The sequence below is a fragment of the Brachyhypopomus gauderio genome, chromosome 10 (assembly GCF_052324685.1).
Source record: "Brachyhypopomus gauderio isolate BG-103 chromosome 10, BGAUD_0.2, whole genome shotgun sequence".
Classification (NCBI taxonomy): Eukaryota; Metazoa; Chordata; class Actinopteri; order Gymnotiformes; family Hypopomidae; genus Brachyhypopomus; species Brachyhypopomus gauderio.
In genome coordinates this window covers 1-24,099 of record NC_135220.1, presented here as the reverse complement: position 1 = coordinate 24,099, position 24,099 = coordinate 1, and the positions used below count along the sequence as shown (strand labels likewise).

At 51.2% G+C, this 24,099-nt stretch overlaps 1 protein-coding gene across 1 annotated transcript in view; it reads right to left on the bottom strand.

The window, feature by feature from the left end:
* agrn (agrin) overlaps nt 1-24,051 on the bottom strand; it is a 34,647-nt gene extending 10,596 nt beyond the window's left edge. The window contains exons 1-20 of the mRNA XM_077018358.1: nt 23,923-24,051; nt 23,642-23,747; nt 18,895-19,239; nt 17,086-17,208; nt 14,755-14,882; nt 13,037-13,151; nt 11,716-11,835; nt 11,202-11,570; nt 10,200-10,392; nt 9,895-10,110; nt 9,131-9,360; nt 7,540-7,674; nt 5,801-5,891; nt 5,535-5,699; nt 4,874-4,985; nt 3,837-3,848; nt 2,247-2,363; nt 1,894-2,077; nt 1,389-1,476; nt 504-527 (exon numbers count right to left, since the gene is read on the bottom strand). Of these exons, the coding sequence (XP_076874473.1) occupies nt 504-527; nt 1,389-1,476; nt 1,894-2,077; nt 2,247-2,363; nt 3,837-3,848; nt 4,874-4,985; nt 5,535-5,699; nt 5,801-5,891; nt 7,540-7,674; nt 9,131-9,360; nt 9,895-10,110; nt 10,200-10,392; nt 11,202-11,570; nt 11,716-11,835; nt 13,037-13,151; nt 14,755-14,882; nt 17,086-17,208; nt 18,895-19,239; nt 23,642-23,678 (2,804 nt within the window). The 5' untranslated portion in view covers nt 23,679-23,747; nt 23,923-24,051. The remainder of the gene's footprint in view (nt 1-503; nt 528-1,388; nt 1,477-1,893; nt 2,078-2,246; nt 2,364-3,836; nt 3,849-4,873; nt 4,986-5,534; nt 5,700-5,800; nt 5,892-7,539; nt 7,675-9,130; nt 9,361-9,894; nt 10,111-10,199; nt 10,393-11,201; nt 11,571-11,715; nt 11,836-13,036; nt 13,152-14,754; nt 14,883-17,085; nt 17,209-18,894; nt 19,240-23,641; nt 23,748-23,922) is intronic.
* Between the last annotated feature and the right edge of the window lie 48 nt (nt 24,052-24,099).

Here is a 24,099-nt window from a genome sequence, read left to right as displayed (position 1 = left end):
GTACAGTCCTGTTGGTATCGTTCATTACGTGACTATCTTTTATATGGACCATATATTAGGAGCAATTCATGCAGATGTGATTCATAGCCCTTTTCCTCACAGCTGTATCAGGATATGCTTTATTCTTATCCAACTGTGCATGCTTTTTGTAGAGATGTACTGCAGGGTTTTTACCCTCCACAGTGCTCATCATGCATGCCTCCCATGCTTTTATTGTAAGTGGTTTATAATGCACCTGACGAGAAAGTTAACACCGTATTAAAAGAATGTTCTTGCTTTTTTGGGGAAGGGGATAGGAGGTGAATGTCAAACAGATGAGTCCCTGCCTTTCTGATGAAGACACACTTGTGTGATGCTTATGGGTGGTAACAAAAATAAAATGATCTGATTTGCTTTGTTTTGTTATCTTGGCTAATGTATCAAGTTGACTGCTAAGATGGATTCAGAACCGGGTTAGTTTGGTTTGAATTAAATCTATCCCAGAAGGTTCCTGGGTTACTTACTCAGGGATCTCATTGGTCAGTTGGCTTGGGGGGCAGAGAGAAGACAACAAGGAACGTTCATATGAGAGACACAGGAGACAGGCAGACAGACCGACCGGCACACAGACAGACAAATAGGCAGGAAGACAGACGGTTGAAGCACAATGCTCAGACAGACCGATAAAGACAAACATTTTTAGAAAGTTTGAAAATCCAACATCCATACTGTTGACAGTCAGAAAAAATAACAGAAGTGGTACAACACTAATTATGTATGTAGCTATTGTTTACCAGAGTTAAATATGGCCGCTAGCGTTTTCTTCCTGTAATGGGAAGAGTCCTTGGACACGTGACAGGGTAGTTACATAAAGGCAAGTCAGTTTAATCCATTTTACCATAGATTATTGAACTATTGACAAATGCACTGGCCCCAGTGATGGAGGGTCACAGACATACATACTTGCATACGAGAAATGAGCTCATGACTGAATAAGTAAGCCAGTTACACATCCACCCAGAGTGGCAATCCTACATGAACTTTACTGGAGATATGAAGCTTTGAGCTTCTCGTAATGGTGGTGGTGATGGTGGGTGGGAGTTTCACATAATATGTCATCTCGGTACTGTGGCAGATTTTTCTCAGGGAGTAATTGGAACTGGCCAGCTAATTGGCGAGACTTGCTGGAGTCCAGGGACATGGGCGGCGGAAAACTGAGGGATGAGATTGAGCCATTAGCTGTAAGAAAGGAGCGTGAAGAGCTTAAAATGGTGCCAGTAGCTCGTCATCACAGGGGCTTGGGGAGTGTGAACCCAGGGAGAGCGGGAACCCAGGGAGAGAGTGTTCAGGAAACTCGCTCGAAGCTTTAGAAGACGTTCACGAGTACATTTGAACACGAGCCTTCTTACCTCTTAGTGACTCCGTTGTGATACTCGATGAAAGTTCGGCCATCAAAAGCAATGGCCTCGGACTGGCCCGCAGCCTTCTCGTAAGTAGCTGAAAGTGAGGAAAGAATGGCCGTTTGCCATGGCCATCAGTCGATAAGGACACAATACTCCTTAATTACATGAGGGGTGGGGGTGGGGGGGGGGGGTGTATATAGTAGTTCTTTTGCTTGTGTGGTTTAATTAAGGCTCAGACTCGGCAGGCAGGCAGTGCTGGGTTAATCAGGGCTAGCACAGCAAAGTTATTTGGCCGCTCTCTATCTGCACATATTGAGCAGGAAATCAAAGAGAACAGCAGAGAGTTAGTATTTAAGGAGTAACATAGCAGGCAAGTGAACTGGCCCAAAAAAAGGTGCTTCGCTCACATCTTTGGCTGATTTGGTTCCTAACAGGTGTAAAAAGGTTTAAACTAATCTTACCTTTAGGGATAGATGGGGGTGGGAGTGGGAATTGTGGGAAAAAGACTCACTGTTCTGGCAGTGCGGGCCCGTGAAGCCGTAGTGACACTCGCACTCATAGTTCTCCAGCAGTGGGACGCACTTGCCGCTGTTCTGGCACACGTCGGCGGAGCACGGGTGGTGCGGGAACGTGGAGACGTCGCTGGAATGGAGCGCGTTCTCCGCGCTCAGGATTGGTCTGCCCATCAGCGTGATCTGCAGGACACGCCCCCGGGGTCAAATGAAAATCGCCGAACCGGTGCAAAGCCTCACGGTTCCAGTGATGGCGCGTTACTGGGCCGCAGTACAGGCTGCTGATACGGCAGCCCGTAAGCAATAAATAACAAAATGGCGTTCCCGAGTAAACACGGCTGACCATGCGTACCTTCTGAATGGCTCCTTTAAAACCTTCTTTAATAGCCGCTGCTCTCGCCACTTGGTGAAAATCTGGAGCTCCACCAACAAAGAGGGACTCTTTCAGGTTGAGATCTGTGTGCTGGTTCTGGAGGGCCCAAAAAGCAAGGTGAGAAAATACAGTAACACGCCATTAACTCTCTGTTATACCAAACCGCATTATAATTATAATATAGTGTCATGGCTGAATGGGTATCAGTAGCAAAGTATAGGCAGTCAGTATAAAAGATGACTGGCACCAGGCGAAATGGTGATTCCGTTTTAATCCTTCGCCAGATCAGTGTGCCTGATGCATTACAAATAATTGATGTATTACATGAAATATTTCAGTGCAGCTCTCTGAATAGCAGATTATTCAGGCTCTACACAAAAAAAGTGAGGAAAGGAAAACAGGGGGGAAAGACAAAGAGGATTTTGAGCAACTGAAGTGAAAACAACTGTATATGGATTTAATGACGGAGTAAAATGAATGTGCGATTATTCCTCGGACCTTAATTGGTATATCGTCAGCACTGCAGATGACCATGAAATCAATGTTTTCCAACCTGCATTAAGATCACTTTAGTTACAAGAGTGTTTTTTTTTCTTTTGTTGGAGAAAGCCATGTGTATATAGAATTAAACGATCTTTGTTCTATTTAGGGCAATCATGGGCTCAGCAAAGACCAAGTTAATGGCTGGTTAGATAAATAAATAAATAATTAAATTGGAACGTTCAATCCCACCAGTGGTTTTTGGCCGCTCTCATCCCAGTACTCCCACCCGCCCAGAAACAGGCCAGGCAGGGCCTCAAGAGGACCTGGCTGTGGAGCCGTGAGCTTGTCCAGCCCGGAGCCTGAGCCAGGCCAGAACGGCAAGGCCCAACTCAGGCCGCGTGCCACGTGATGTTCCCTGAGCAGGCTGGAGTGAGGAACCCTGATACAAAGCTGCCATGCTCCAGAGAGAGGCACTTTTAGTCGGACTCTCTCCTCGCCTCACAGGCGCTCCACTGGAGTACAGTGAGCAGCGGACCGGGGGCCTTATGGGCAACTTGTTCTGAGGGCCAAATCAGATGGCACAAAAGAACAAAGCTTGGCTGTCAAGTGCACGCTCTCCCTCGCTCCCTCCTTTCGTTTTCTCCCTCGCTCCCTCCTTCCGTTTCCCTCTCCCCTCTGTCTCTCCCACCCTGTGTTATTTTACTGTCTCCATCCACCGCGAGGCTGTTTAATGGCCCTCCTACGTGGACCTAATGAAGACGTTTCATTGTTGTAGGAAGGCTGCTGAAATAATGGTGGTCAAATGATAACTCTCCCTCGCCGCCCCCATACCAGCTGGCCTGAGGTGAAAGCCAAACTCTTCTCCTCTCTCCCTTTTTCTCACTCCACCTCTCCCTCTCTCCCTCTCTCCCTCCCTCCCTCACTAGCATATGGAATGGTGTGAACACGAAGCCTTCACATCCTTCTGCTCCTCTGCCTACTTTCTTCAAAATGGTGAATGGAGCTGAGATGAACAGCAGGGTTACTGGATGGGGCTGTCGGGGGGAGTGAGGGTGTTCAAACGAGTGATCAGACTTCAGTCATTACCTTGCGTGATTTCTTATATCCAGACAGCACACAAAACAAGAGCACGGGTGGGGGGGGGGGGGGGGGGGGGAGGTTTGGGGGGGGGGGGGAGAAAACAATGTTACCAGAGAAGAAAAATCAGAATGTCAGTACAAACAGAAAACCATGCAGCAAAACACAAGTCCACACCCCGTAAATATAAGAAAGACATGCAGGGCAAAATCTCTCTCTCTCTCGCTATCTCTCCATATATAAAACATATATAAATCCAAAATCAGAAGCTAAGTGTTTGCATTTGCTCAACAGCCGTGCACCCACACACAATTTTATTTGCTTCGTGACTCGCCGGGTTAGTTAGAGCTCATTTGGCGTAGCAGTGGAGAGTTTGGTAGGAAAACATCTCTCCCGGGGTGTGCTGTGTAGGCCCGGGAGAGAACCTTTCATAACAGACTCCTTCTGCTCTCCGCCATGGTTTTTTTCTTCATCATCCTCTCCCTTTAATAAGATTTTCTGCCTCTGTCACTGGAACCAAACACACTTACCATAAGTAGAATGGCTTGATAAGGGAGGAGAACCACGCCATGTCTTCGATGTATAATTGAGAATGCTTATGTGTTGAACATATTGGTCTAATCACAAATTTTGGTGTAATTGTAAAGGAAGTGCTTAATCTGACACGCCTCTGTCCTGTGGTCCTCCGGGCGATTTTCTGAGGAGACATGTGGACTGAGGGTGTGGTTTGTGTGGGCTAGCGTGATGGGTGCACAGCTGGGCGTGGGCCATGCACCGCACATGCTACGAGCCTCATGCTCTCCAGAAGCCGAACTTCACAAGACGCGCCCAGCAGACCATGAATTTCTCATTAGCCAGCAAACGACACGGCCAGGCAGACAACAAAATTGGCTTCACATTACCCAGCTCGTTAAGCGTCACGAGGGTATTTGAGCTGAGGAAATACTGTGCCGCATAAGCAAAGTTCTGTGGTAATCTGGGCTGGCGGAACGGCGGGGCGGGGCCGGGGGGGGACCGGGGGCGGAGCCGACGGGCCGCTCTCTTACCGGGGACTCTCCTCGAGACGGGTCTCTGCCGTTGACGTTGAGCTCGCCCTTGCGATTCGCCCGTTCCAGGTTCACCGTGTTCCACACGTTCAGCTTCAGCTTTTCTTTGCTCCTGTGGCCACGAGCAAAAAGTGCACGCAGACGCAGACGTGAGCACACGACAAACACACAGGTGAGCACAGGTGAGCACACGACAAACACACAGGTGAGCACACGACAAACACACAGGTGAGCACAGGTGAGCACACGACAAACACACAGGTGAGCACAGGTGAGCACACGACAAACACACAGGTGAGCACAGGTGAGCACAGGTGAGCACACGACAAACACACAGGTGAGCACAGGTGAGCACACGACAAACACACAGGTGAGCACAGGTGAGCACACGACAAACACACAGGTGAGCACAGGTGAGCACACGACAAACACACAGGTGAGCACAGGTGAGCACAGGTGAGCACACGACAAACACACAGGTGAGCACGCTGCAGTTACTGCAGGCATTACGTCCATCTGTTCTCCCTCAAACACCGGTCCAATTCTCAAAGAGGTAATCACTTCTTAGGGGGAACATGACCACTCCCAGCCCTCTGGAAATATAATCAAGGTTCTTATAGGTTCCACAGTGAGAGGGTAAATATGGACGGGCTCTGCATACCTAATAACAGCGGGCCCCTTGCCCAGGTCGTATCTGAACTCTAGAATGCCATCATTGAGCGCGAGAGAGATGAAATCTCCTTTCCCGTCTGTCTTCTGACCATTGTAGAAGATCATACCCTTCGAGTCATTAGCCAGCAGGACCACGGTCATGCTCACTTTATGCCTGCAGAGAAAAGGACAGGCAGTTATCTCATTAAGATTATGTACACTAAATATATTACTCTCACAGCTGGTTCACAAAGCATGTGAACAGACCATGATCACCTTAAATCATTCCCATATAAGTGCAGGCCCTTCAGCTCCAGGTAGGAGTCCCCACTGAAGAAGGGAATGTAAGTTCCATTCTTGTCTGACACTGTGGAGGAATAAAAATTAAGATTCATCTGAAATAGCAGATAAACATTAACAATGATAGCGAGTACAGTTTTTGGTGGCAATTCTCAACCCAGACAGCCACAACCTCCACTTTTCCTCCCACACACACACACACACACACACACACACACACACACACACACACACACACACACACACACACACACACATACTTCTTGCCCTCTAAATCAGAGCACACTTGTGTACAACATAACCTTTAACTAATAATTGCGTTGCATTAGAGCGTGCTTGTTCTGGGTGAGGATGTTGCATACAGTTTAGCTATTGTTTAAAACTCAGAAGCACAGACACCTGAAGACACACTAGGGACGTGTATAGTCAAAGGCTATTTAGGAGTGAACAATACGAGCCATGCCTGTCTGGAGGAGTAAAAAACATAGAGTGCCCTCTGCTGGCCTGAATGCTGCACTGCACTCTGAGCCAGCCAGCACAGCTGGAAGCCCCTATGAACCTATGACCAAACCACAGCGCCAGCTCTAACGACATGCCCGGCCCGCCGCACAAGCCGAGCCAATGGGAGACCTTTTATCAATCGATTCTATTGGCTGAGTTCGTAAGACCTCCCTCCTCCTCGATCACCGGCAACACACGCCTCTCACAGAGGAGGCAGTTAGTTATCATTTGGTTTCCTTTAACACATATCTATATATCCACGTACCTTATCTGTCTCTCCTGCCCTCAGACTCACTCATTCTTGCACGTGATCCTTGTCTCAGTGCCTCTCCCCAGACGCCACGCCTCACTGAGTCCCCATTAATCATGACGTGGGTCGACTGATACAATTACTCATCTCATTGATTTAGGCGATTTGGAGGAAGGAAAAGAAACACCCCGGCACACTCTATATGATGGGTGCACTCAACTCATCGATTCTTTTTTCACCTCAATTTGTTTTAATCACTAGCTAAAGGACTACTCTGTGGCCTGAGTGCATGTGTGTACCTGTGGCTGTGTGTGAGTGTCTATTTGTGTGTGTGTCTCGGTACACGCGTATGCCGTTGCCCTGAAACCGCCTCTCAGACTTCCTATGAAAAATTCACTTTCAGTGGCGTGGAGGAGAGCTTGGAAACGAGAGAGAGAGAGATAGAACAAAAACACTAAAGTCTATGGAACAAATCTCAAATAACCAAGCCTCCCCCCCACCCCCATGCAGAGGTGCTGACTCTCCAGGGCGCCACCCGGAGGTGGCAGTTAAGAACCACATCAGCAGTGGGACAGACGGGCCTTCCACCAAATCCCCAGGTGGGCCTCCTGTCTGTTTGATCTCCACGATCAGGGTGGAAACGTAGAGTCACGACACAGACGAAGGAAGAAATTCACCTGCGTCTCTCCGATAACCCCCCCCCCCCCCCCCCCACCAAACTCCATCTGCCACTGCTGCGAACACATAAGCCTTTCCATTCAACCTGGTGCCCACCGGAGACTCACCCTATATCCGTGTCGATTATTTAAGATTATTTAGTCCTTTATTTAGTCCCACACAGAGAGTCTGGAGCCTGTCCAAGCCATCTCCAATGAGAAATCAATGAGAGCGTTTCTGCTGCCCGGAAAGATGCCTACACTAGTTCAGCCATTCAGCCAAGCGGGCACGAATCGTGACGCGGTACCTTTTCGACAGTGCTTGCCCTCGCGACCCATGGGGCACTCGCATTTATAGCCTCCCTCCGGAAGCACCTGGCACTGGGCTAGTGGGTGGCACGGGTTGGGCTCGCATGGGTTGTGGGTGTCCGCACACGTTGGACCTGCAGGGCAAAATCAATGGACAGAAGAACAAAACAGAGGTGTTAAGGGGAGGAGCCCTTTGCCTACTAATCCAAGCCCATTTCTGGCTGTAAGCAAGGTTATCCATTCATATGGGACGGGGAGGAGGATTCGGGATTATAACAACTCCAGATAAAGCTGTTTAGCACCGGGGAACCAACAGTGTGCATTTTCCTGACTGAAGAAATGAATCTGGCCTGACTCCAGGCTGGAGAATCATCAGCATATTCCCGCCTTTATGTGGAGTGGGAACAGTGCAGAGAGCAGCATGCCACGGGCAGAGTCCAAACCTCCCGCTGGGTTGTGAGGTTCTTCTCCCGTCTCTCGTTCGGTGAACCAGCAAGACCCATTCCTTCAACTCACAGCCCTGCTCCTTAGACGTTAAGAGAAAGCCCTGGTGTTTATCCCTTTGGTCAGCTTCTTTGTATATGCCCTTACTTCAAGGGACTTTTATTTTGTCACTCCACAATCTTCTGCAGCAGTGTTGAAATCAAACATGTTATGACTGTATTATGACTTGGGTCACCAAATGAATTTGGTGCAATTTACCGCAGGTAATACATCTTGACGCGAGAAATGGGAAACTAACAAACAAACAAATAAAAATCATCTCTGCTGTGAACAAAGCGAATACTGTAGGTGGCTGGTTATCGCGGTTCAGGTGCTTGTCTTATCTCTCTGGCTGTAGATCATGGCGAGGTCTTTACAAGCTGATTAGACTGTGGCCACACGACCTGCTGCCCCCCTCTGCCACCTTCTCCTCGTACAGCCTTATTAACAGCCTGCTAGTCGTGCGTGACCGCGCCGTGATCCCTCCGAGGCGAGACCCACCAATCAGCAGCGCCTGCCTCCCCACGAAGCCCTCCGACACTGCACAAATGTCACACGGCCCCCCAGATCATTTGCTCGTCCAGGCCAGTCAGCACAGACGGGGCACACTTAAGACACACCAACTACTCCCATAACACCAGCTATTTTAGAGAAGATCGTTTTGAGCACAGACTTAAAAGCGCTGATATGTTTGGACCGTGAGCTGAAAGGATGTTTCTGAAAGGAGGCGTGTTGCTTTAAGCTCAGCAGCTGGGTCCAGTGTGACCAGTACAGGTCTGGTTCTGTCCGGTGTCCTTGCTGACTCCCTCATGTTCTCATGCTCCTCTCTGCCTCTGCCACTCTCGCCCTTTAAAGATGGAGGTAAACACTCATCCATCTTACTGCAATCTCGCTGATTGCGCGCACACACACACTCCTCCGCCTGGCCTCGTCTCTCGACCACGAGGGCTGCCGGAGTCACGATTGAGATCGCTATCCGGATCCGATGGTAAAAGGGGGCCCGGGCTCTCGATTGCGCGGACCTCTTTCAGAAAGGCGGCTGAGTTAGATCCCCGAGAGAAACGGAGGAGGAAGGAGGGACTAGGGACAGGAGGGGGAGGAGCTCACCGGAGAAACCGCTCACACACTTGCAGTGGAACATCTCCGCCCCTTTGGCCTGGCAGACGGCTCCGTTCTTGCAGGGGTTTGGCACGCACGGGTTGTTTCCGCACTCCCCAACGGCACTGCCGTAGCGGACGTTGTCCCCGTTCTCCTGCAGGTTGTACACCATGTTGTTGACGTCCAGTACACGGACGCAGCCCACCAGACCGGCGGAGACCGAGGTCCTCTCTCTCACGCTGAAAACAACAACAAACAAAAATGAGAGAAAACAATTACACAAACCGAATGCGACGACTGCTTTTGAAAATTTTCGCTTTTTTAATCTTAATGTAACTGGACAGGGACACAGCTTTGTTTTGTTTTTGCTCGTTTAGAGTGCAGTATAGCAATCTTACTCTGAGGGTATTTACATCTACACTGGATAAACCACTTAGTACCCACGATATTTACATACAGCGCTCACACACTCCACTGTATTTGAAATCAACTTCACAACATCTCCAATGGGATATCAGCAGTATTTTACCAAACTGCTCTGACTGATATTAATTCACTTTTGCTATTTTTGTTCAGTCCCATTAAATCTTATTAGAGAAAATGTCTGCCAGCTTTTAGCAGGCAAGAAAACTAGAGTGTCGACTGATCACCACGCTCATTTATAACAGGGTCTCTGTTTTCCTTTCTGAGCGATGCTAATCAAGTACCTGATGTAATCTGGCTACGGCGCCGTGTGCTGTAGGCAGGATGGGATGTCAGGCAGCCACACTTACTCTTGAACCATCTCGTCGGGTACGCCGCCGATGAAGAGGTGCGTGTCCAGATTGAGGCCGTCGGTGCCCGGTGGGCTCTGCCCCTCGACGGGCGTCTCGTTGTCCACGCTCAGGGCGGCGTTGCGTCTGTTTCGGTTCACCACCAAATGGTGCCAGTGGCCCGGCTTCACCGGGACGCTGCTGTTCACGGTGGACGTGCCGGAGCCCGTGTTGAACCTGAGACACGAGAGAGGAAACTGGTTCGACAGCTGATTCGCTCCCTCGTGTTCGGGGGAGGAGCTCGGGCAGAAGGACCAACCACCTACTTCAGCTGCACCTTGCCTCCCACCAAAGCGAGCGAGAGGAAGTCCTTCTTGCCGGTCTGCCCGTTGTACAGGAGTATACCCGTGGTGTCCGAGGCCCTGAACTCCATGGCGATCCGCACGGTATGGTACGCCTTCATGGTGTCGAAGGCCAGGTAAGACTTGCCGCCGAAGGACGGGATGTAGTACTTTATCACTGTGGAAGCGAGAAGGCAGACGTGAGATAAAGTGGGTTATCGGAGAGACTTCAACAGGCCTCGAGTCCTTCAACAGCCTGCAGTCAGCTGATAAAGCAACACCACTCCCCCCCCCCCCCCCCCCCCCCCCCCCAAAAAAAAAGAAACCCAATGCTCGACAAACGGTGCCACGCGCATGGTAGAGGGTAAAGCTGAGTGCTACGTGTGACTGCTCAGTCCACGCCAACAGACACACGCTGAGACAATGATTAGCCTGCTGAATAATTGCTGCCTAAGCTCACCGAGCTGCTCTGAGCTAACCCGGCATGTTTCAGACACAGATCCCCATTGCTTGGGCATTTATCATCAACACCTCTCTCTTGGGAGAATAGCCGGCTGATGAAGCCTTCTCCCTCTATCACTCTCTAATGGCCTGATTGATCAGGGGGAGGTACCAGTGCTGTGTGCAAGCCTTCAATTAGCCACCTAACTCCCCCCCCCCCCTCCATCTCGGTGCGTGGCATTCTTCTTTTTTTTTTTAGAACTAATGCTCATTAAAGCAATTAGTGTCAATTATAATCTGATGCAGCTGCAAGGGGTGCGTTTCTTACCCAAAACCACCGAGAGCGAGCGAAATGTGCCACATCTCCTGAAGCACCACGGCAGGGAGGCAATTTGGAGTCATAATCGTGCTATTCTCTACGCACTGAGGATTCAATACGCATTTTTTTTCTTTGTGTGCAAGCCTGATGAATTGCATATTGTCACGCTGAGAGATTTTGGTAATACTGAATTCCCGCACATAAAAAACGAAACCAGGCTGCCGCACCTTTCTCGCACACAGCTCCACCCCTCCCCGCGGGGCAGGCGCAGGTGAACTCCTCCCCGTCCTCTTCGCAGGTGCCCCCGTGTCCGCAGGGCTGCGAGTCGCAGGGGCCGCTGTGCTGGGTGACGGGCCGGTTCCGCAGGGGCCGAACGGTGGTCACGACGGGGGGCTGCGAAGGGGTGGCGGTGACCGGCGCGGGCGTGGTGGTCCTGCGGGCGGTGTAGGGTCGCCTGGTGATGCCCGCGTGGCGGGTGGAGGCGACGGCGAGGTTGGTCACATGGGCCACGGCGGAGGTGCGGGTGGTGGGGACGGGCGTGGTCACGGTGGCCACCGTTGTGGCGGTGGTTGTGAAGAACGAAAGAACTGAGAGGCCTGAGACGGATCCCAGAGGGCAGAGAGAAAGAAACACGCTGGTCATACATGTATTGTTGACCAGGTCCTACACCCTCTCATAGGAAATAATGAAAAGAAATGAAAGAACTTCTAATGGCTTAATGTAGTTGCTGAAGCTGCTTACCGTAGTTGCTGAAGCGGACGAACTCCTCTGCTGGCTGCTTCACCACAATGCCCGTCCCTCTCGCCACCTTAAGCTGCTTCAGCAGCGCTGCCTCAATATCGTCCACCGTAAATCTGGTGTCTGTGCGCCGGGACACGATGGACCGAAACAAGACGGAGATGTGAGCGCGCGCTCTTGAGGGTGTGGAGAACACCGCCCATAAACCCCGCCCTCACCCGCCTCCGCCCAACCTCCACCCCTGCAAATTACACCCAGCAGTAAATACGCAGGGCGAAGCCTGCACGTAATGGGCCCGGGGGAGTGAATGTCCTCCAAACACTCTTCGATTCAGGGACGTCGGGATGAAGGGCTGTCGTAACGCTTGGCCAGATGGCCCCGTCACCGGCCGCCGCCGACGGCCTTTATGGCGGCCTCTTGTGCTGGTATAAAAGACGCTGAATGGCACCAGTAAAAGAGGAGCAGCGAAGCGGTCTTCGTTTTCTTCCCCTCCTTCTCTCTCTGGTGAGAGACGCTCACAGCACTTTAATTGACATCCGGTGGGGTGGCGCTGAATTGAAGCCGATCTCTGAGAGACCCTGGTTTTAAAAAACAAATCACCTTGCCAAGAGACCTCCCTCCCACAGTCAACAGCCCGTGGAGACCAAATGACGGGGCCGAACTTCTTTATACGAGTTAAACACCTCATTTTGCCCCATTGAGTTATATCTTCTCTTATATACAAGCGAGTTTTGAGCTCTTTATTTCTTGCTAAAGGCGTACTTCTAAAGGAGCACAGACCCGGGAAATTCTCGTGTGCTTGAAGGAGAAGAGGTGCTTACAAAGCTCAGGGTGGTAAGAGGCACTCCAACAATAATACTAGCTATGGAAAAAGGCTGGGTGAGAGAGGAGAAAGATGAGTCGCTATAGTAACAGATAGAATAAACGAGATGACGGAGCGCTCACTGGATAAACAATTTCCAGCCGCTTCACACGGGCCTCTCGCTGAGTAGATGCGTGCGCCTTCGCTCGGCACGTGTCATTTTCGCAATGCACGAGGACGCGATGACATCCAAAAATATATGTTCCTCGCAGAATTATGCATCTACTTATAAAATTTGAACTTCGTCTGGTGTTAATGTGAATAGCAAAGGTGCTTTCAGCGTCTGCACAGATCACTGCTGGATGCCATTTTCTACAGCGTCTGGGTGACCAGTGGCACTCACAGGTATTCAGGGATCGGCAATGGCAAAATACATTTGAAATATGTTTCTCTAGAACATTCTGGTCTATGTCTGTATTAATACCAATAACCTGGCCTACTTGATCTGGGGAGTTGCGTTACCTGGGTCAAAGTGGGCCTCTACCATGGCGACGATGGAGTTGCTGGGAGCCAGATTCCGAACCCGGACGTTCTGAAAGTCCTTCCGGACGTCAGACTTGCGGAAAAGTTCGTTCAGCTGGAGATAAGAGAGAGAGCAGAGAGAAACGCTCACAGCTCGGTCATTGACAAGGGCACCAATGCTTACGCGTTGATCCACGCCTGCAGGACGGACAAGTGTGTCATTGGGAAAATTGTACGAAACCCCACCGGGTTCCGGATGCGCAAATTAACATTTCACTGCAGCGCAGAAGTAATTACAGGAACACATTTCGGCAGCGGTGGTAAAATGTCACGCCGCTAATGACGGCCGTTCGGATTCAGCCGGCTTTTCTGTGCGGAGCGTGTAGGAGCGCGTCGGATACGTCTCGGCAGATCCCAGGTGCTACTCTATAGAGCGCGGTGCTACTCTATGAGACAACAAACCTCGCCGTTGCCCCGTTCCGCGTACGGCTCCGTGGAATTCATAAGACGGGGAAACGGCTGCGCGCTTTGCAAAATCGGTCACGACGGGAGGAAATAAAAAGGGGCCTTCAGTTTCTTTCAGGCCCTATCAAAGGGCACCCCTATCTCCTAGCTCACCCCCGGAGTCCTTTATTGTGCATGTCCTTGCTGTTAGAGTGCCTCTGTGGGAGGCCTTTCCACGCCCCCCACTTAAGACCCCCAGCAGGCTTACGTTCCCCTTCTTTGCCCCAGAAGCACATTAAGCTTTCGAAAATCGTAGCGTGTGCAACTGGTCTCCTGTGTAAGCTGCACGTTTATTTTGGAGCCAGTCCAAGTGCCTCCACCCAGCCCCAATCCGAAGGCCACCCCCACCCTCACGAACGCAGTCACCCGGGAGTGGCTGGAAGGCAGAGCCATACAAAAGCCTTGCTTCAATCACAGTCCATTGGGCACAGCGACCCAGAAACTGGCCTCTCTCCTCAAGGCACCGTTTTCACACTGTCCGGCAGAGCAGGCAGAGCGCTGAGGAAGAGGAAGAGGGGGATGAAAAAGATGAAGAGGAGTTGGGGGGGGGGGGGGGGGGGGGGGTACTGCTATCTCGTGGCCCAGCTGAGCCTGCAGGGTCTCTCTCTCTCTCTCACACACACACACACATGTGTACATGCACAGAGGCAAGGCAGGATTAGAACTAGAGGGCACTGACACCATTTCCACAGCTAAGTCCTTCCTGCCTATGCCCCAATCTAGGGTTAACATGAAGAGAAACTGTGTGTGTGTGTGTGTGTGTGTGTGTGTGTGTGTGTGTGTGTGTGTGTGTGTGTGTGTGTGTGTGTGTGTGTGTGCGTTAGGTGGGGGGTGTGCCATTTTGTGGCTTCATCTGTCAAATGCAGTGACAACTGATTCCGGAGCTTAGCTCCCAGTTTCAGCTATTGCTCAGGCTACTGCTAGAGTGATATTTCACACCCTTTAACATCATGCCCTCTGCTGTAGCAGACATGCTAGGAATCACTAAATGAAAACCGCTCCTTTACCGCCGCTTATGAAGTCATCAAATAATATTCAGCACAAGCTACAACACACTGCCAGCAAAAGCTCGCTATAGTTAGCATTCACCAGCGAGAGGGTTCAGAAGATACAGGAGAATACAGATGCTCCACCAGCACCTACATGATTCTGCGATCAATAACATCTAAGAAGCTAAGCAAAGGTGCTGTCTTGTACGGGGCAGTGCTACTCACAGCGCTCTCAATACTGCGAGCCGTCTCGCCGAACAGCTCCGACTTGGGGTCCTCCATCTCGGGTGTGTAGAAGACCTCCTGGCCCTCAACCTGGTCCAGGTGCAGGTAGCCGTTAAATCGCATGGTGGCTGCAGGAACAGACAGACAAGCGTGCGTGTTCATATGCAAGGTTTCCAACTGAACACGCATCCCTATGGCCAGAGCTTCAGAGTTGGTGGTACAGTGCCAGTCTGTTAGTAATGTGGCTGGCGTGGAGTTAGTCAGGGGTGTGTGCTGGGTCCGCAGGGTGTTACGGGGGTCAGGTGAAGGGCTTGCCACGGTGAACGTGGAGGTATAAAGGGGGTGGACAACATTGACAACACTGAGAGTTTTGGGGGGGGTTGGGGGTTTGGATAAAGACGGGCCAGAGTTTACCAGACCGAGCAGCTTCCCAAAACGTGTCAGAGGCATGAAAGACTGAGTAGAAAAAATCTGTTAGACAGCACCAATGACAAAAAAACAACACAGACACACACACAAACAACCCCATGTCCTTACACAGCAGGTTTAACAAGAGAGATGCACATTGTGAGGATTTGCGTGAATTAAAGAGACATCGGTGAAGAACTCCAGCTCTTTTGTCCAAAGAAAAGCTTTATAGGGGTCGTTGCTAAGGTTATTGCAACCATCGCTCACCACTGTGCTGACAGTAACAAGCGTGAGGAGGGAAGCAAAATCTGAGGCGTGGCCTTTGTAAGCTGTGGTGGAAATAAATAATGAACAATACGAGCATCTGAAGGAGAAGTGGACTGGGACCGAGCATCCGAGCCGGCGCCGGGTTCTGTGCGCGGGGCTCTGTGTGCCGCGCAATCAGCTGCACAAATTGTCCCAATCAATCATGCCAGCCGGGCCCCAGCCGGGCTGAGACTCGGAAGAGCACTTGTATGATTATCAGGAAAGATAGCTGTAATTGTCTCCTAATCCTGGGAACGGGTGAGTGACAGAAGCTGGTTAAAACTGCATGATAAGGGCCTTTTTTTTTTTTTTTTTTTTTTTGCACATCACCTCCTATCTGATACGATTTTTTTTTTTTTATGTGCAAATCGCAAAAGGAACTGATCAGATTGTTAATCCGAGGTTAGGAATTTCCCACAGAGAAATTAGGCTCTCCGCACCAAAATGAAATGCTAAATTCCACATCATTCATAATTTCCTGAGAATGCCCAGAAAAGCTGACAGTACCTTTCTGTTAAAGTACAGTGTCTGTGTCTTTTATAGAGGGACCAGAGTAAATTGAATTCCATGCAGAGTTAAATATAATTTGCACAACTGGTACTGAATCGAATAACTCTTAGCAGAGCCACTAGGCCTGGATCTCATTATTTAAACATCACAACTTCAATTATTAGCTACTCTGGCTAAACCGGTGATCACCTTACAGACATTTCCATTCGTGAAGTAACCCTGGACAAAGCTAGCATTATTAACATGGCTGTCAAACACCAGGGGGCTAACTGTGTGCTACTCCCACTCCTATTGGTTGGACACCCTGAGGAGTGGCGAGTTATCTCACGGTGAGAGCCTCAGAGACGTTGGCTGAAAAAGGCTGTCGTCTAAGCCCAAGCAAAATGGCCATTATCCTCCTCACTCACACAGCAGGCTTGTGGGGAGTGGCGAAAGGGCCTCGTCGCTGATGGAAATGAGGGCACATGCTAACACTTGACCTGCTGAATCCATATTTAGAAAACAGCACATTGGCCTGGTCCTATCTCTATCTGCTGGCTGTATTGATTGTTCATTGTTGTGGGCAATTTCTGGAGTGTAGGGGACGTGTGTGTGTGTGAATGTGTGCACTTAGATTGCGTACATAGCTTGAAAACATATCGTCTGGAGATGTTCTAGGTGTTAGAGCTGTAGATGTGGTCTTTGCTCCTCCTGTCACACCCCAGACTAGTCCCTGCCATACTGAATCAACCTTCAGACAGCAGACCTGGCCTAATTTGGTCTCACCTGCACTGGTCTCTCTGGTCCAACCCGCCTTTCCCTGTCTCCACTGTCTCTCTCGACACTGAGAGACGGCTTTGCTGCCTGCTAGATCACTTATCTCCACAAATGCAGCTCTTCACTTCCGCATATCTCTGCTCGTATCTCCACTAACGCAAACCTATAATCATGCAAATCTCCACTCCTCCATATCTCGGCTAACTCAAGATTTCTACCAATGCGTAGCTGCACCAGCGCAAACAGAATGTGAACCAACACGGAGACAGAGAGGAGACGTAAAGGAGACAGGAAGGAGACGTAGCATATGGATGTTGACACGCTGCGATTTCCCTGCTTTAAGGGACTTACAGGGGCAGTTGGTCCAATCAGGGCTGGTGGCGGTCGTCTTGCCGTCGGGACAGCAGCCGAAGGGCTTATTGTCACAGGAGGTTCGCTCCACCGGAGACACAGTGGTAGCAGCTACAGTGGGACCTGCAGCGGGACATGAAACAAGAAGATGCATCCCTGTATATCCTTAGCAGAACTTAACATTCCAGTGAGAAGCCTTTTCCCACGGCACTGCTTCAATGCACAGAGCTCTCCCCGCACAGCCTCCATAAGACATGCTTCGCACATCTGCATTATTACAAACAACATTTTAGAAGTTCCTGAAGGTCAGGCCGAGAGACAAGGGAGGCAGGGCGTTTCTGCGGAGCTGAAAGGGGCGCTGGCTATCTGCGTAGAGTTTCGGCGAGGCTCTCAAGACGAACAAGGACGTGTTTGGAATCTGAGATGAGGCGGAGCAGCAGCTGAAGGAGAAGCAGAGACGTAGTTTACATCTAGGTATGAACTAGCTGGGAAAAAACAACTTTCTTAAGATTTGCTGCTCACGTGCGATCATTAGATTCTAAATGAGTTACAATCAGAGCATAATTACCAACCGCCCTGGAGATTTACAAGGGCTCGAAATAGTCGCAGAGGCAGAAAACCTGCTATCGACTATCTGTCAAACTCGGCGAGAGGCAGTGAAAACTGTTTTCCAATACGTCTTCCTGGGCATGTGAGTGCGTCGTGCTCCTGAGAGCACCGTCAACGACTGTTTGGAACCCGCTAGCTGAAAACAGCGGAACGGAGTGTACCGTGGAGACTACTTCTGATGGCCTGGAGGGGGGACTTCCGCTCTGCCAAGCTAGTCATAAAGCCATCGGCGGGCGTTCAAGGACCCCATGTGCTCAGGAGAGGCAGCAAGAGAGAGAAGAGAGAGAGAGAGAGAGAGAGAGAGAGAGAGAGGGACAGAGAGGGAGTGCTGGAAAAATCACACTCGGCACACAGGAGGGGAAACGGAGAGAGCCCAAGGGCCTGTTTGCCTCCATTTCGGTGCAGATTTACGAGACTCCGCCCAAAGAATGCGGAGGCACACTTTGACCTCTGCACCACACGCTCCTGCCACATGGTCAGGGTCCTCGCGGAGGGCGGAGCAGTCAGCACCGCCCTCTCACCCTTACAGGACGCACCCCCACCTCCTTGGTAGACAGGCGGCGTGTCAAACGTAAAGAAAATAAATCCAAAAGCTAGACACTCGTGCCAGTCTCTTCCATCAATTCTAGCACTTATACGGCGCCATTAGCTGACCTGGGGTCAGGAGGCTGTGGAAAAGTTTTTATTTTTAAAGTAAGCGTATGTGTGGTGTGTTGACTAAAGGAAGAAAAGACCCGGGGTGTCTCGCCAGGTGGATCGCAGGAGCCGTACGGAGCAGGTCCATATTCCTTTTTGCCAAGCGCAGGACCTACGTGTATGCCACACACATTCACCCTGTGCTACACCCGTGGGTGGAGGCGTAGCTGTCAAACAGGCAGCAGCTTAACTGCGTTAAGGTTAGGTCAACTGTAAATACTACAGCCATCGTATTAAGTTATCTGTTAAGTGTTTAAAAGGTTCCAGACAAAAACTGTGTAGCTAGAGGGCTAATGCCAAAATCCCAAAAGTCATTATTGGGGGGAAAAAAAGAAATCATAAAAAGATTAATAAAAGGCTTACCACTATCTTACTCGGTCACAACAAAGACAAGGTCAGATTTAACAGGCTGATATTTTGTCATCCATTACTGTATGATGGGATAATATAAACATCCCTCGTTGCTGCAGGATTATGGGAAATGTAGTGAAAGGGTTGGATTACCGACTGACTCGTCTCCACTCGACTCCATTCCGCTACCCTCCGTGTCGTCGTCCCCACTGGGCTCCCCACTGCCCGAGTCCTCAAAGGCGTGGCTGGAGGTGGGGGGTGGGGTACGGGTGGGGGGGTGGTGGGGTGTGGTGGGGCTGTGGGTGGTGAAAGGCGAGGAGGGGTCCCTGGCCGGAGGGAGTGCTTCAACTTTGGGTTCTTCGTCGTAGTCCTCGCTGTAGTCAGATGGGGGGGTGGTGGTGAAGCGTAGCGGGGTGACCTTGACGTGTGCGGTGGGAGGGGTGGTGCGTGGTGTGATCAGCAGCGCGGTGGGCCGGGCCACCAGCTCAGAGATGGGTTCTGGGAGAAAGCAGGAATGGGTTGATGGGTAAGCAAAGATGGCAATGTTTCTGTAAGCACCTCGCCCTATCCATCTGTGCTTTACCACTCCCACAACCTCATTCTCAGCCCCCCCCCCCCCCCCCCCCCTTTCCGCCTCGTGGCGCCTGGCACGGCTCCCTGCTGTGCGTCCCCGTATCTTCATCCCCATCGCTTCACAGACTGCTGTCAAAATCAGCTGGGCGGAAATGTCAGAATAAACCCACTCCTGCCTGTGAGGAACAGCGTGTTTCAATCAGGTCATTTAGGCTTCATTAAACCCCAACACCTGAGCGCCCCACACCTGAGGGAGGACCCCTACTCAGACACAGAGTCTGATGTGCTAGACAGAGACAGGATGGTGTGATCCTTATCAGACCAGCCTACCGAGTGTCTTGCGCGGCTCTTAAAAAAAAGAATTTTGAGAAAATGCGTATTCTGCAAAGTCTGGTCTGTATTACATTATTACGTCACATCCCAACATCACGTTCACGCTTATCACTGGCGGTGGCTTGGACCTGGGCTGAATCGTCACCACTAAGTGAACCGTGCCTAGTCCATTTGAATGTAGGCTCTGCGACCCAAACACACAGCAGCACAGGAGCCCAAACATACTGGCGCTCCAGGAGGTAGCGGTTTAGGTCACAGGCAAAAAGCTTCGGAGACCTGCAGTTGCCCACAGCAGCGTATCGCAAGTGAAGAGTGAAAATCACATAGATTGCGGAGAGACTTTAAAGATCTCCCACATATAAATCAGCCGAGACAAAAGGGTCGGCTACCGTGTGGGCCCTTCAACAGAAACATAATGAAGGGTTTGTTGGCTGCAGGGCTGTACTTGACTTGCAGAGCTGTATGGAAGAACGCACGGACGCGTGTTTATGTGCCGTGTGTGTGTGTGTGTGTGTGTGTGTGTGTGAGGGTGAGTGTCTGTAGATATGAATTATATATGCTCAGATGCCGGCCCCCTGTAGGGCTGGTTTAATCACAGGCAGTAGGAGTGCCTACTGATAAATGATTGATATAAATAGGGCAGAATAAAGCTTCAAAGCCAGCAAACACCCTGCTCACAGCACGCTGGCATCCGTCAACACTGCTGGATCACGCTGCCTTGTCAACAGAGCCTCACAGTCCCCTGTCCAGACATAATCATGGGAGAGAGAGAGAATTAGGGAGGAGGGGATGGGGAAAAAATGAAAGAAAGAGAGAGAAAGGGAGAGAGAAAAAGAAGGAGAGCAAAGGGGAGAAAGGAAATGAAAGAGAGAAAATGAAAGAGAGGGAGAAATACAGAAAGCGAAGGTAGGAGCAACAGCAGGCGCGAAGCTTAATCCGCACAAAGCCCGTCTGCAACGCCCAAATATTCTCTGATCTAAGCGATAAACAGAACAATAAGTGGGCCACAGGGGAGCAGAGGCCCCGTCGTCACACCGGCCGTGGTGCCGAGCACGCTGGGATCAGTGCAGCCGTGACAACAGTGAGTCTGGATTCTGCCTGCACTGGTCTCCAGTGGACGGCTGTGATACGCGGTGCCGTGGACTCGAACACAGCGCTCTAATCATCTGAACGTCTGATCCGTAATTAGCTGCCGAGGTGTGAAATTCCACGGCTTGGGGGAATAGTCTACTTATCCGACAGGCCGTGTCAGCCTGTCTGAGAGGCGAGGAGAGCGAGGTGGATCCGGGAGCCTGGTGCAGGAGTGCTGAGATGCTATCCGTGCGTGTTGGGCCACACGTTGCTTTTCTCCTTGGATGCACCTGTCAGTCAGGAGCTCGGCATGGTGCTAGCACCCAGGGAAGCTGGGATGTGGGCCCCCTATGGCTGAGCTTAGCTCAGAGGCCTCTCACTCTCTCTCTCTCTCTCACACACACACACACACACACACACACACACATGCATGCACACGAACACACAGTCAGTTACAGAAACACTAACACCGTGACAGGCACACACACCATACACACATGCGCACACAGTCAATGACACTCACAGGTACAGTGACAGGCATAAACACATGCGCGCGCGTGCACGCGTGCACACACACACACACACACACACACACACACACACAGTCAGTGACACTCACAGGCACAGTGACAGGCATAAACACATGCACACACACACACACACACACACACACACACACACACACACACACACACACACACACACACACACACAGCTGACAGGGGAAAAGCAGCAGGGGTATTTGGGTGGAAGTATAGCTTAATCAGGTTTAACGCTTGATTTGATTTTCCGGGAGGCAAAGCTGCAATATTAGAAGCGCGTGGAAAAAACTATTGACATCTTCAATCGTCGTGGCGACGCAGTTACGTCTGAAAGGCTGTTATTGGGACTGTGTATTGACAGGTGTGTGAGGAGGACGATGGCAGGTGAGGAAGAGCGAGAGGAAGAGGAGTGTGGCTGAGGGGAGCGGTCCAGGGTGGGGGATCAGGGCTAAAGCTGAGCCCTAGAGATGCCTGTGCCATATGCCCAGCATATGTGCTGCCAATCTACCCCAGCATACAGGTGACGACTCCATATGGGGGTTGGGGGGGGCACACGTGCACTCTCCCCCACGTGCCATCACTCTACTTTCTCCTCTCTGTTACTCACACATGGGCACGCCAAGCCACTCACCCGCCGTTGGGCACACGCACGCGTGTTACACGCGTGGGCGGCCTGGGGTGACGTTTGAGTGTTGTTTTCTCTTTCTTTTTTTTAAAGACTGACGTCATTTGTTTAGGTTGGGAGGGTGGGTGTTGGTGGGTGAGACTGGGAAAGAAAGAGGGAGGGAGAAAATGAGAAAAACTGAGAGGAACAAAGACAGAACAGAGAGAGAGAGAGAGAGAGAGAGAGAGAGAGAGGGAGGGAGGGAGAGAGAGAAGGAGGGAGAGAGGCCTTCAGCTAATGTCTAGCCAGTCACACGTGAAATGAGCTCGTGATCCCACAAGCCCACCCACATCGAGGTGAGGAGCTGTCAGTGGGCCACACCTGGCCTACATACACATCACGGTGCCACACACACACCACCCGCACCATCTGCACACCACGAAAGGAACGCACGGCAGTAGTGATTCTGTCTCAGGGTTGGGCGTGGAGAGGATGGGGGTGTGGGGTGAGGGAGGGGCGGAGGGCGGAGCACGACGTTGCACACACCACCAGGTGACTTTCTTTCATTTCAGTAACGTCCTATAGGGCAGTAATCACACGCAGGAATCACAACGCAGGCAGAGTCCTCCACCTTGGCACCCGGGTGTGGGCGTGCGCCACAGAGAGCCTCTAATGTAGGCTGGCATCCTGCTCCCCACACACTGGGAGCAGGAGAAGCGCCAACCTTAGGACCCCCCCCCCCCCCCCCCCCCCCCCCCCCCCCCCCCCCCCCCAAATGCCACTCTCTACACGTCCAGAGAGACGGGACACAGGGAGGGGGAGGAGCGAGCCTGAACCAGCGCTCCCAGGGAGGCGGAGCCATGACAGAAGGAGGCGTGCTGGCTCCTCCCCACAGACGGTGCTCCTAAAACCCTCCCCCCCTAATCCACGCAGGGGTGCTGCAGGCCAGACAGCGCAAATGTCGCCTCCTTCAGGGGATTCGATGACTCCAGACTGGAGCCAAACAGAAGCCCTCTATCTGCTCAGGAGCATCTGTTAGACAGCCTCCTGCTCCCATGAACCCTGACACAATTCTAAACAGGCAGCTGCAAACACACACCTGCAGCCCAACACACACACATTCTCTCCCACGAAGATAAGATGAACACCCAGCTCACCGTGCATTTACCATCAGCCACATGATGCACCCTTCCTGAGCAGAAAGGCCTGATTAAGTAAGCTTTCCTGATTATGTTTCTGTGTGTGTGTGTGTGTGTGTATGTGAGAGAGAGAAAAAGAGAGAGAGAGAGTACTAGGAAAAACAGGAAATCCTGTTTAAGTAAGCCTCCCTTATTATGTGTTTGTGTGTGTGTGTGTGTGTGTGTGTGAGAGAGAGAGAGAGAGAGAGAGAGAGAGAGAAAGTAGGGAGATCGTGTTTAAGTACGCCTCCCTTATTATGTGTGTGTGTGTGTGTGTGTGTGTGTGTGTGAGAGAGAGAGAGAGAGAGAGAGAGAGAGAGAGAGAGAGAGAGAGAGAGAGAGAGAGAGAGAGAGGTAGAGAGGGTAGAGAGATCGTGTTTAAGAACGCCTCCTTTATTATGTGTGTGTGTGTGTATGGGAGCTGCAGGGAGAAACTGATACACATTGTAACTACGGTGGTCTATCTCAAGAATCTCAAGAATCCCTGTCAGACATGCTGTAGTGGTGTGTTGTGTGTGTTTGTCTTAGTGTGTGTGCGTGTGGTGTGTGTGTGTGTGTGTACGTACGTGTTGGCAACGTCAGTGAGAGAGCCGTCTCACCTGTGCACTGGCCCAAGTGTTTCACTGTAATCTCCATGTCTTGGCGACAGGCAATGGCCCTCAGCTGGCAGTGGTCAGCATAGGTCACACCATCGGAGCCACACACCTGTCCCGACAGCGAACACACACACACACACACACACACACACACACACACACACACACACACACACACACACACAGTCAATGACACTCATTCCTGACATTACAGCAGAAAGGTTGTGAGGCCCACCAGTAGCACAGCTGGGTGGAGGTGGATGGAGAAGCCTCCAGGCACCCACCTTGGTCCTGTTCTTCTGGTCGCAGTTGGGTGGTGGGCACTGGCACTGGGCTTGCCCCTTCTTCTCCACGCACGACGCCCCGTAGGGGCACTGCAGCTCGGCGCAGGACACCTGTGCCTCTACATCTGCGACACAAACCACACGTCAACTCAGGACCAGGACGTGAGTCTCGGTTGG